At 33.6% G+C, this 13,150-nt stretch overlaps 1 protein-coding gene across 6 annotated transcripts in view; it reads right to left on the reverse strand.

Moving 5' to 3' along the window:
- The window catches only part of LOC108715516 (leucine-rich repeat-containing protein 7), a 197,217-nt gene that overhangs the window by 62,495 nt on the left and 121,572 nt on the right, over positions 1-13,150 (reverse strand). For all 6 annotated transcript variants that reach the window (XM_041561336.1, XM_041561335.1, XM_041561334.1 and 3 more), the window contains 4 exons: positions 8,201-8,264; positions 7,765-7,839; positions 4,569-4,713; positions 3,365-3,437 (listed from right to left, as the gene is read on the reverse strand). In XM_041561336.1, coding sequence (XP_041417270.1) covers positions 3,365-3,437; positions 4,569-4,713; positions 7,765-7,839; positions 8,201-8,264 — 357 coding nt within the window. The remainder of the gene's footprint in view (positions 1-3,364; positions 3,438-4,568; positions 4,714-7,764; positions 7,840-8,200; positions 8,265-13,150) is intronic.

The raw sequence follows: 13,150 nt of genomic DNA on the forward strand, positions 1-13,150 counted from the left end.
ATTCTATTACTAACTGCAGAGAATAAAAAGTGTCTATAAAAGACTTGGCACACATTTAGTTAACAAAAAGCCACAGCCTATTCTTATGGTTGTCACTGCTATGATCTCTACAGCTTTCAGGTCTTTGTTGTTTGGTATATGATTTGAAAAAGCTCAAGTGCAGTGTGCAATGTGCAATTCCAGGTGCAATTTTATTAACTTCAGCCATGCATTGACATATGCCTGACTATGGACAACATATTAAAACGAGTACAGTTGTTTGTGTGCTACAATGTCAATTATTTTGAAAATCTAAGCTGTTCAGATATCATCTTTTACAATACTCAGCTTCACAATTATGTCTGTGCTTGGTTCTTTAGTGATATGTTTGTTGCATTTACTTATGTAAACCAGTGTGGGACCCTTGGAGCTACTGGCACTTTTAAGGGCAGGATTTGCAAGGATTTGCAAGGATTTGCAAGCACAGGATTTGCAAGAGCAGGTGGATAAATAGCAGCGCTAAGCGCAACTATGCAATAGTGCATGGAGCAGCATAAGATGTAAGTACCTGTATACAATAGATATGCATGGCTGTAACTGCACTTGCAAGTTGTAAAGGACCCCAATAATAATGTCTACAGTCCTTCCCTTTCCCTTACTTAGTGTTATGGGGTATGTATGATTGCTTACCAGTTTAAATTATTGCCCTATATTCCCACATGTGATAGTCTAAGGCTGTAGCAGCCCCAGCAGATATTAAAGGTAAGGGCCACAGGTTACAGGAGTATAGGAGTTAGATGAGGAGGGAGGCTGACAGCTACTCCCATTCTCTGCCCAAAAGGAGGTCCTACAGATCTTAGTCATTTTTAGTTAATTAATCCCATATACCTGATGAAGAACTGTCAATCATTTTGACATTTTTATTTATTTATACTTGACAGCAAAAACCTTTAAATTCTTAGCAGACTAAGTCCCCTTACATGTGAGCATATTCAGCTTATTACTGTCCACAGAGACTGCGTTTTACACAAGCTGCGCCATGTAGTTTTATAGACAAAATCAATTCTCTGTTTTATTGATCCACTCTAAGAGAAATCTTGTCATTACCATAGCTTTAGGAACCAGGATATAGAATTCAGGAAATTAAATGTTCATTATGCCCATTTAGCATATACCCATTTATAAACTGCATTTTATATGCCATGGCAGAGTGATCAATATTTCTTTTTGAGATAGAATTGTAGGAATTTATGAGGCCCATATGGCAGTCTTAATCTCAGATTATAGAATAAAATAAAGCAGGTACACACATTGAGAATACAAATCTGAAAGTATATGCTCAAGCTTTTAGACTTGATTTCATAAGGACTGACTAAAGCAGCCATCGTGGCAGGAATAGGAAGGACAGGGCAAATAATATGATTATTTTATTTTCTAATTTTTGATGAATATGAATACCTTTTGGTGAAATGATGCATTGCTTGCCAACATACAAATAAGGTATTTCCAGATTGTGTTTTGCAGTTTCTCTGTACTATTGTTTAGTACAATAGCATTGGGAGAGGTTTAATTACAGTTCTAACTAAATAAATCTATTGTGAAACTTATCCACAAATGGCAGCTATGCAGACTTAACTAAAACTAAACTAACTAAAAACATCCGTGTGACATGCTTCATCAAAACTTTAAATTCTGCCTGCAGTGCCACAGCACAACAATAAAATCACTTGTCTGCTTTGACTATTTGCCTATTTTTACTTTTAATTTGATACATGTAAAGCTGTCAACACAGCTAAGCTCCGATTTTTTCTAGTTGGACTTTTAAAGGGGAAAATGAACATTTTTCAAAGAAAAAAACACTCAATTTTATTGGGATTTATTAAAGTCTGATGGTGTTAAAAATCCAATGAAAAAATGACTCCAACTCAGACTCAGTTTAGGCTAATTTGGTGGTTTTCAGAAAAAAGTGAGAAAAGATTGGTAAATAACCTCCTCTGAGTTTCTACATGGATAACCAAGCCTATGATTAAGGGAGTTACTCCTGAAACGCTTTAGGTGTTATATATAATAAAATCCCTACAGAAGTGCCGTCTGTTGCTGAGTTTTTTTGATGTGGATGCAGAGGGGACACTGAGGATTGAGCACCTGGCAAGGGTACAAGGAAGCTGGAACGGTGAACCTGAGCAGTCTCTTTGTTTTTTGTTTCTCACTACAATTTTTTTAAGCTATGCCAACAAATATGCCCAATTTTATAAGTATGTATTATAAATTTTACTATTCATTAATAAAATATAAAATATGCCGTTGTTATGGTTACAACAATTTTGCCTTTATGCATACTACAGAAAGCTTCTTTATTGTGCAAAACACCTACTGCGGTCCTCCTCTTGCTATTTCAAGACACAAACTACTTAAATCTTTTCCTCTATTTTTCAACCTCTTCCCGGCTAACTATTATTTTGCTAGATCTGAACAGTAACTTGGAACTTCCACTTTGTTCTCAACAACAGAAAAGAAAAAAAAATTCTCCCATCCATTCCCTGATTTCTGCTTCCCCATCAGGGGATGTAGAACTGGATTATGATCATCAAATGAAAAAGAATGGACAGGAGAGTATGGAATAGAATGAGGAAAGCATAGAGATAACAGTGAAGGACTTTGAAATAAACATAGAGAATAAAATTTTAAAAGAACAATGTAGCTTTTTATTAAAGTCTGTGGCACAACACATTAAAGAAAGTACCGGTCAATAAAACAAACATATTACAAGCTACACCCAAATAAACCATCTTGCAGTTTTTTTCTAAACCAAACATTTAATTCTTTATCTATAAGATGTTGGTGCTCAGTCTCTAACATATTTTAAATTAGCTATTGTAACACAGAATTCAATGTTATAATGTTGGTGACTTTGCCTAAAAGCTGCATTATGTTCATCCTAATCATTTTTAAGCACTTACAGAACAGCTCATTCAGTGCTTTAGGGTGTTTGTCTAACCACTGGGACACTTCTGGATTCATTTGACATGGAGTCCCAGCACAAAAAATTAAACCAATCTTCTATTGCTCAATGTCAAAGTAGTTTTGAGTAAATTAGACACAGTTTAGTAATTTGTCTAATAAAGCAGTAATAACAGTGCCTTTCAGCCCCCACCTGCACTGTGACTTTGCACATTATGTAGGGACTTATAGATTCAAGGAGAACACTGCCTGGTACAGCGCTGCAACCAGAAACTCAAAGTAAACCCACAAGATAATAAAAAAAAACAAAAAAACTGTTGTTCCTGTTTTGCACAAAATAATAGCAAATGAGAACATCCCTTTACTTTAAACAAATGAATTACTTTCAAAATTGAAAAATGAACAGTAGAATTAATATACTCACTTTCCAATTGTATTTGGTAATGCTACAAGTTGATTGTCATCTACTTTCAGAGTTGTAAGCTTTTTCAAGAAACCTAAAACAATAAAACAGTGGCAGAAATAAGAACTACACAACAGATCATAAAGACATTTCCTACATTTTCCTGAAGAACTGCTTGGATGAGCAGTGAAACGTCTTCAAAAATTATAATAAGTTTTTTTGTATTAGATATACCATGACCTGGATGAATAAAAATCTTTATAATCACATTTTCCTACAGTTAAGCTGGATTGTTAAAGTGTTGAGCCTGGATTTTTTGTGTTGAGTTTACATTTCATATATTGTTCATATTCATTGTAGATTTTCTTTACAAACAAGAATAGAGTTTCCCTGTAATCCCTACTTGTATTCCTACACACATCCTGTTTCTATCTGCTGGAGTCACTGACCATGCCTCTAAATTTGCATCTAAATTTCATTTTGCCTTGAGGCAAGGTAAATAACTTAAAAAAAAACACAAAGAATAAAAAAAATTAAAAAGTAACTCAGTGATATAAATGGGCTTCCCATGCCATACAAAATATAGTTCAAATAAATAACAAGTGTGCAGATAAATTACAGTTCTACTGAGCAACATAAAAAGCTAAAAAACAGAGTTTACCAAACCATTCTAATGTCAGGAATCACTTAAGTAGAAGACATATTAATTGGGCCCAACACCCACTGTATGTCACCCTCAGTCCCTTGCTGCAAAAGACAGAATTGTCTCTACATTAGCACAAGAAGGGGGTATCAGTCATTGCAGAATGTAATGTGTTTGTAAGGTGGAGGACAACACAAATAAAAAAGCTATAGGGCAGGTTCAGAAGCTTCCGATGATCATGCTCTGAAGTGTCCATAACATTAATAGATAGTAGGCCTTTAACATCTCATATGCATATATCTAAGACATTTATCCTCAACTAACATAACAAAAAACAGAAATGACCCCAATCAATAAAACCACATTTCTGTTATATTGTGTAAATTGCAAGTTCATTCCATCAGTCATCGCAGTCATGTAGACATAAGGCATTGAAGGAACTAGTTATGCGTTAAGATCACCTGACAAACTTATTTCTGGAGCGTGTGAATTCATTAATTAAGAACCATTTCTTAATCATTTTTACTCATACACAAAAATATAAGTTTAATGATGTACTGTAGTTCATGCATGTGGACTTACCTATGGAATCAGGTAACTGCTGTAATAAATTAGAGGAAAGCAAGAGATCTTCAAGGGATTCACAGCCAGATATATCTGTGTCTACACTTTCAATCCGATTCTTTGAAATGTCAAGGTATATTAACTGCTTTAACTTTCCTGTAGCCTTGGTGAATAAATTGAACACTGTTAAAATATTATAATTTTGCAATTAATTCAATATAGTTGTACTATTTTCTTTTGACTTTATCCTCATATCTTTATTTCTAATTTACCCTTCTATATTTATTTTATTCAGCTCCCCATTCCTTTTTCTGTTTTTCTTAATAGCCTTTCCAATTTTAGTTGGTACATAACCCAATTAAATGCATAACCATCTTAATTAATTGTGTCTTCACAGAAATGTGCCAATTGAAATTGTTTATAAACAAGAATTTCAAATAAGTTTGAGTTTTGAATGGAATGTGTCAAATGCTAAAACATTTGCGTGTGTGATTTAAAAATTATTTGAATAAAAAAATTAACAGGATTCTTTGTGACTAACTAAAACTATTAGACCCAATGAATATGGCAACTAGTGGCTCCAGATTGAACTTGATCACTGGATAAAACTTGTGCCCATATTCAGCAAGGCAGAGTATTTAACTCTGCAACTTTCTTACTACAAAATGTGGTCATAAATTAATATATATATTCAATATATTGCTATAAAATATTTATTAGAGATTCCTATTATTGTGCTACCACCACAATAGCCAAAATAAATATTGATAAATACTAAATTTATCCATGTATATCTACTTTTAGATAATACTCGATAATTGCATTAAATTAAAATACCAAGAGCAACTGGATATACTGAAATATTGAACAAGGTAGACCTCACTGGAATTGATCATGTAAAAACTGACCTTTTTGTCCTTTTTGTCTATTAACATGAAAATAACGGAACATGAATTTGGCACAATTGTAGAGTGCAATATCATGAGAATAAAAGGGCTGGTTAATTGGGCCTTCATGTACTGTAGCACACTGTTGTATCATTGGTGTGTAGTACTGAAACATGTTATGTGCTCATAACTTTATTTCTGGGACATACTTTTATGTCACTATTATACAGCATCTCTGAAAAACGACAAATTTTTATCTCCTGATTTTGGGTTAGGGCCAAGCTCTATATTTTATACATGTATAATAAAGAATAAATTATAAAGTAATGGGGAAGTTTCAGAAAAACCCCCCCAAAACACTAGAACAATTCAATAGAGAGACCTATTCACTGCAAACAGAGTTTTGTTTAGTTACCATTTGAATTTGAACATTCTATTACATTACAATAAATGTAATCCATTTATTCAGATTAGTTTTGCAGTTTTTGGAAGCACACATGGAATTATTTCACAAGCAGAACAAATCTTTTTTGATTTTGATTAAAGGAAGAAAATGAAGCAGATGACATGAAATGCAAGGATGCTGGCTGGAGTGCAAGTCTACTAATAAGAGGAGCCTACTCTAATTTATGTTAGATGAAGGAAATTAGGACAGGAAATGAATCTCTCACCCAGAGTAGGCAAAGCATAAGATTACATCAGCTCTCTAAAGCATTTTACAAAATGCAATTTAAGTTATAGCAGCCTACATTACCTGCTCTAACATTTGTAGGGGGTTATTTATCAAAATTTCTGATGGTTTAAATAAAAAAAGTCTGACCAAACTAGAATCCACGATATGACCTTATTATCACCAAAAAAAAATAGATGGGAAAAAACGCAACTTTTTTGGATAATCGCACAAAACCGCAACATTTTCAGACGGTCACGTGAAAAATCAGAATTTTTGGGATTTGATGCCAAAAAAGGCTGATTTTCTTGTGAAATCTGTGGGAAAAGCCTGAAATGTTCATTTTATCGTACAAAACCCAGTCTCTCTTTTTTCTTAATCCTGTGTCTCCCACTGGAGCAAAGGGCCTCAACAAATGGGTGCCACCGGTTTCTGTCCTGGGCGATTTTTTCTATCTCAGTCCATGATGTCCCTGCTTTCTTTATTTCCTCTTCCACACTTCGTCTCCAAGTTGTCTTTGGTCTTCCTCTTTTCCTGCTGCCTTGAGGATTCCACTTTAAGGCCTTCTTCTCAATTGATTTATCCTTGTGAAGGGTATCGCCAATCCATCTCCACTTTCTACGTTTGATCTGTAAGTCCACTTGTTGTTCTTGGGTTCTCTCCCACAGCTCTTTATTTGAAATTATATTCGGCCACCAGATGTTTAATATTCTTTGGAGGCAGCGGTTTATAAAAGTTTGGAGGCTTTTTGTTATCTCCACTGTCACCTTCCATGTCTCACATCCATACAGGAGGACAGTCTTCACGTTACTCTGGAATATTCTCAGTTTAGATTTCTTGGAAATATCTTTGGATCTCCAAATTTGATACAGTTGTACAAAGGCTGCATTTGCCTTCTTAATTCGGCTTTTGGTATCAGCACTGGCACCACCATCCATTGTCATCAGGCTACCCAGATACTGGAACTCCGTCACAGTTTCTATGTGTTTCTCATGGACCTGGAACTTCTGGTTGGGGTCTACCTTGCTGTTTAATCACATCTCTTTGGTTTTCTTGCAGTTTATTTTCAGTCCCACCCAGTGCAGACAATAATATCTTCAAATTGAAAATAGGACCTCTGCCATTGACTTCTACAGGACCGCGACAGGTTGAAGATGGTGTATTTTTGGACTCTGACTTTTTGCAACCTCAGGGTATGATAAATCTAGAAAAATTAAAATTTTTACCAATCGGACTTTAATAAATAACCCCCGTAATGTATTGCCTTTATAACTTCCTTTAAATGATAATGAAATATTACATGTAAATCAAAATCAACTATCATCTGTGCTGTAATGAGGGCTGAAAGGGTATAAAGATGAAAACTTGAGATTGCCTATTGTAAATCAATTAGGAAATAACTGAAAATGTATGAATTTTTGGGAAATTTGAACATTTGCAATCATTTTGCATTTCAACTGTCCCTAAGAGATATGCATTGAAACGTTATACATGAGAATTAGAAGTCCAGATTTATAAACCACCGTGTAGGAACAATTTACACTATTTCATATAGGCATGCACACTTCTGTATGAAATTTTGTTTGAACAGCTCCTGAGACAGACAGTAAATGACATACTTAGCACAACACACAAGCTAAGTCAATAATTTGATTACCCCTTGCAGTGTCTGAAGGGAATTGTTGTCTATCCATAATTCCCTTAAATTTTGTATTAATTCCAGGCCTTCCGGCTGAAAGAAAAGTAAAATAAAATCCACTGTCACTGGCAACATTTAGAAGTTTCGGTGTGAAAGATAAAATATGTTTATAATTGGTAAATACATCCAGTAATAAGGAATTGTTTTGTGTATTCTGCAATAAGTGTACAAAGACGCACCTAGGACATTTATAGTAGGTGAGGACTACTCGTCCTATACACTGTAAGGATACAGATACCCATTAACAGTGCTTGTTGAATCCTCTGTAATACATGCATAAATATATATTCACACTTCATATCACATATCCCATCCTTACTCCATCCTTATTTAGTTTTTAAGTGAATAATCTAAACTGATAGCAGCAACAGTAGTAACACATCTGTTTCCTTACCAGTTCTGTAAACTCATTATTGCCTAGATCAAGCCTCTCCAGCTGGGCAAGTTTGCTCATAGACCTGTAACATAATAGAAAAAACTTTTATACTTACATAACCATCAAAGACTTGTGGGCTGTTTGATACTAAATTATTTAAATATAAAACATGAAAAAGATTAATGAGGTACATTAAGCACAGAAAAGCACAGAAAAAGTAACTCATGAGAGGCCAGAATGATGGAAATAATAAGTGCAAAATCGTAATTTGCTATTCCCATGTGAACATTAAATGAAAACAATCGAATATGTTTGCACCAGGTTTAGTAACCCATACAAAACAAATAGCAGATATTTACTGGTTATCTGTTTGAAAGCCAATATTTGATTGGTTACTATTGGCAGATACATTTCCACTACAGTTAAAATCTCAGCAAAATGTAGGTCTTAGTTCAAAAACTGATGGTTATCCACGGCATCTAAGAATCATCCAATAATCATCTATATAATCCTAAATGCAGACAACAATAGGCACAGAGAGAGGGGAAACAAGAAGAGAAAAAGAACTAGTTTGAAGAGCAACATATTTGTGTAAAGTGTAAATATTTGTAAAGAATTCATAAAAATGTCAGATAGTAAATGTTCACGATTCCTTCTGTTTCTATATTCCCATTGTTTTATTCAGGGTAAATCTAAAGAGATTATAATAACAGAGGATATTTATTTTAGTTTTATTTTATTTTACCATAGCTTCTATGATTGTTTTACTGATACCGCTGGTATTTTCAGCCTTGAATAAGACTCCATTGTTCTTTCTGAGCACACTTTTTCTAAACTCCTTTCACAGCCTTTCTGGTTTTTATAACAGCAGACAAAAGGGATATGTGCAGTGTGCAAAGCGCTATTTAATCATGTCAAACCATTGCACTAATAGAGCTTATTAATGTAATGGAGAGTGCACATTGACAGAAGCATCAAATGTCATCAAATTTGAATTTCACTTGTAATACAGCAATGGCATTTCTCAAATTAATTTAAATTTATTAAAAAAAAAACAATTCCCAGTTTTTGATTAAATTGCCTTTTGCTTTAATAATAATATTATATATAGTAATGCTGACTGCAAATCAATCCTATGGAATTTTTAATACTTGACCCTTTCCATCTTGTAGTCACTCATTTATCTATGCTGCATGTAGCCATGTAAACAAGCTTGACTCAGATAGAAGAGCCTTAGAACCTAAGAAACTTATGGGGAATGCAATAAAAGTTGCAAAGAGCAAAACAAATTGCCCAAATAAGAATAAAAATGTGCCTTTCGCAATGTATTATTATGTATTAATGTAATATTCTTCTTTAAACTGTTATTGAATTACAAATGTTAATTGCACATTGCAAATTTTAATTGCACATTGACCACATTTAAGAAGTGCTTGAAAGTGTTGTAATCTTTTGGAGCAAACATAACAACTTTTACAGTAAGAAGTTTTATTACATTCATTGTGCACTGATGCAAATTATGAAATTCACAAACCTTCTTCCACTGTCAGAAGAGGTCACTAAACAGTTTCCGGGTTCGCAAAAGATATTAAATTTGTGCAAAGGAAAATTTGTTTGTGCAAAGGCATCATTTTTTGCATTGCTAATATTTTTTCCATTACTGACTTTTATTACATTCCCCAATAGAATCTATGGTATATAAACGATGGTATTTGCAGGAACTGTAAAGTCTATTTTCAATGGCACTTAGGGTTAAAGGGATTCTGTCAGGATTTCTATGGTGTAGTTTTTATTTCTAAATTACACTGTTTACACTGCAAATACTGTAATTCACTCTACCATGTGGACTTTCATTCCTAACCTAAGTGTATAGGTATGGGAACTGTTATCCGGAAAACCATTATCCAAAAAGCTCAGAATTATGGAAAGGCCATCTCCCATAGACTCCATTTTATTCAAATGATACAAATTTTTAAAAATTATTTCCTTTTTCTCTGTAATAATAAAACAGTACTTTGTACTTAATCTAAACTAAGATATAATCAATCCATATTGGAAGCAAAACTAGTCTCAATGTTTACATGATTATCTAGTAGATCCAAAGTATGCAAAGATCCGTTATTCGGAAAGCCCCAGGTCCTGAGCATTCTGGATAACAGGTCCCATACCTGTATTTTTGTTGTTGTTGTAATATTGTTGTGTAGGCAGCCATCTCAGGTCATTTTGTATGGTCGCTGTCAGAAAGAGCCTATAGTGCACAACTGCTTTCTGACAGGCTATTGTTTCTCCTACTCAATTTAACTGAATGAGGTGGTGATATCATTCCAACTTGCAGTGCAGCAGTAAAGAGTGACTGAAGTTTATCAGAGGATAAGTCACACAATATGTCTAGCCCCATGTCAGATTTCAAAATTAAACATAAAAAAATCTGTTTGCACTTTTCAAAAACGGATTCAGTGCAGAAAACTGCTGAAGCAGCACTATTAACTGATGCATTTTGGAAAAACATGTTTTCCCAGACAGTATCCCTTTAAATATTTTAAAAGCCTTATAGCATAGTGCTCCAAAGATCCCATATTTGGAAAAGAACTCTAGTTTCCAATCATTCTGGCTATTAGATCTCATACATCTACATTAACGGAATAGTAACACCAAATTTTTTTATTCTAATGCCACTATATTTCTAATACAGGTATAGGAGCTGTTATACAGAATGCTCGGGACCTGGAGTTTTTGGGATAAGGGATCTTTCTCTAATTTGGATCTTTATACCTTAAGTCAACTAGAAAATGATGTAAACATTAAATAAACCCATTAGGCTGGTTTTGCTTCCAATAAGGATTAATTGTATCTTGCTGTTTTATTATTACAGAAAAAAGGATATTTTAAAAAATGTGGAGTCTATGGGAGATGGCCTCTCCGTAATTTGGGGTTTTCTGGATAACTTATTTTCCGGAATGCTCAGGGCCTGGGGCTTTCAGGAATAAGGGGTCTTTCCATAATTTGGATCTCCATACCTTAAATCTGCTAAAAATCATTTATCATTAAATAAACCCAGTAGAATTGTTTTTTCTCAAATAAGGATTAATTATATATTAGTTGAAATCAAGTACAAGGTACTGTATTACTACAGAAAAATACGAAATACGATTTAAAATGTTGAATTGTTTAGTTAAATTGGAGCCTGTGGGAGATGACGCAATCCCATTACTGTACCATACTCTTTTCCCCATCTTGTACTGCTTTTCCATGTAAACATAGAAACCCTTCAAACTCCATACTAAGTAAGAATCATAATCCAAAATCACAAACAACCTGCACCTTTTCTCTTTTCTTACAAAAATTAAATAAAAAATGGCATCCCGGTAATGTAAAATGACACACAAAAAACTGGAAATATATGCTGGAACAGTGCATTTTGTGGCTATACAGGTTACAGTTATCTTTTCAATATTTGTGTATTACTATAACATGCCAAAAGTATTATCAATAATAAATCAATAAATCATTACAATCCCAAGTAACTTTTGGCTTCACTGAGGAAATATAGAAAACCCTACATGGAATAGATCAAAACATTTCATGATCAAAAGATAAAAGGCATGAAATGATCACAAAAGCAGTCTATCTGTCAGCGCTGTAACTTTGCACAGTGGTAACTGCGAGTGAGGTGTATTAAAAGGTCAGAAAATTCTATAAAAAAAAAAATAAAAATATATATATATATATATATATATATATATATATATATATATATATATATATATATATATATATATATATATATATATATATAGTCATATGGTACACCGGCACTCACCCTCACTGGATCAAATCCCGGGTGCTCCTCAGAAGGAAATAGATAAATTTTTATTGGAGTATTACAAACTCTCCCACATCAACGCGTTTCGGTTCTCTCTGACGACGGTTCAGAGAGAACCGAAACGCGTTGATGTGGGAGAGTTTGTAATACTCCAATAAAAAGATACCTCTTAATCACTATACCCGTGAGTGCTCCTGACTGCATTTATTTATATATATTATATATATATATATTATATATATATATATATATTATATATATATATATATATATATATATAAATTTGTAGCAGTGAAGTGAAGCTAGCAGAATTTATTTTTAAAAGTTATTTTAAGTCCAGTTGTCAAAAGTCACCTAGCACCAAAATATGGGGTTTCTATGCTTAGCTAAGTTCTATTTTCAATAGTTCAAATGGATCATTGCAATATGGCAATCTACATGTGGTATTTTAATAATGCATTCAGTGCTATAGAATAAACCTTTTCTCCTTTGTAATGAAGGTGAAAAATACAGTATCTTTTAAGTCTTTGTCTGTAAAAAACAGATACATTTCTACAAAGGTTGTGGGTGGCTTTATAAATTTGAATACAACAAATATTTAAGCATTAATATTCTTTTAAATGGGCTATAATTCAAGTTATTATACTTAGGGGTAGATTTATGTAGATTTGACAGTCAGTGTTCAGAAACTACATGTAAGTTGTTGAAATCATGCTTGGTTTTTTTTTGCTTTGGCTCACATCTAATTTTTTTTTCTTTTTAAGGATAAGTAAACCTTTAAAATAAGTGGATGTAAAATGGATGAGGTGAAATTCTAAGTATTTTTGTAATTTACATTCATTATTTTTTTTTTAATTGAAAGATATTAAGGAATTCATGCACTGTTAATATGTATTCATTTTGTTTCAACAGCGCCATCTGCTGGTCGGTTTCTGACCATTCTGACCATCAAGTAGTCAAGGAAGTTGTCAGGAGAAAGAAAGAGGCTGCACTTCTGCTTAAGAAAAAAATTAGAAACCTTTCTAGAATCTTTCTAAGCAGAAGAACATCAGAGCAGCCTCTTTCTTTCTCCTGACAACTTCCTAGACTAGGCTGTTGTCAGCATGGTAGGAAACTGACCAGCAGGTGGCACTGTTGTAACAAAA

Source organism: Xenopus laevis, chromosome 4S (genome assembly GCF_017654675.1).
Source record: "Xenopus laevis strain J_2021 chromosome 4S, Xenopus_laevis_v10.1, whole genome shotgun sequence".
NCBI lineage: Eukaryota > Metazoa > Chordata > Amphibia > Anura > Pipidae > Xenopus > Xenopus laevis.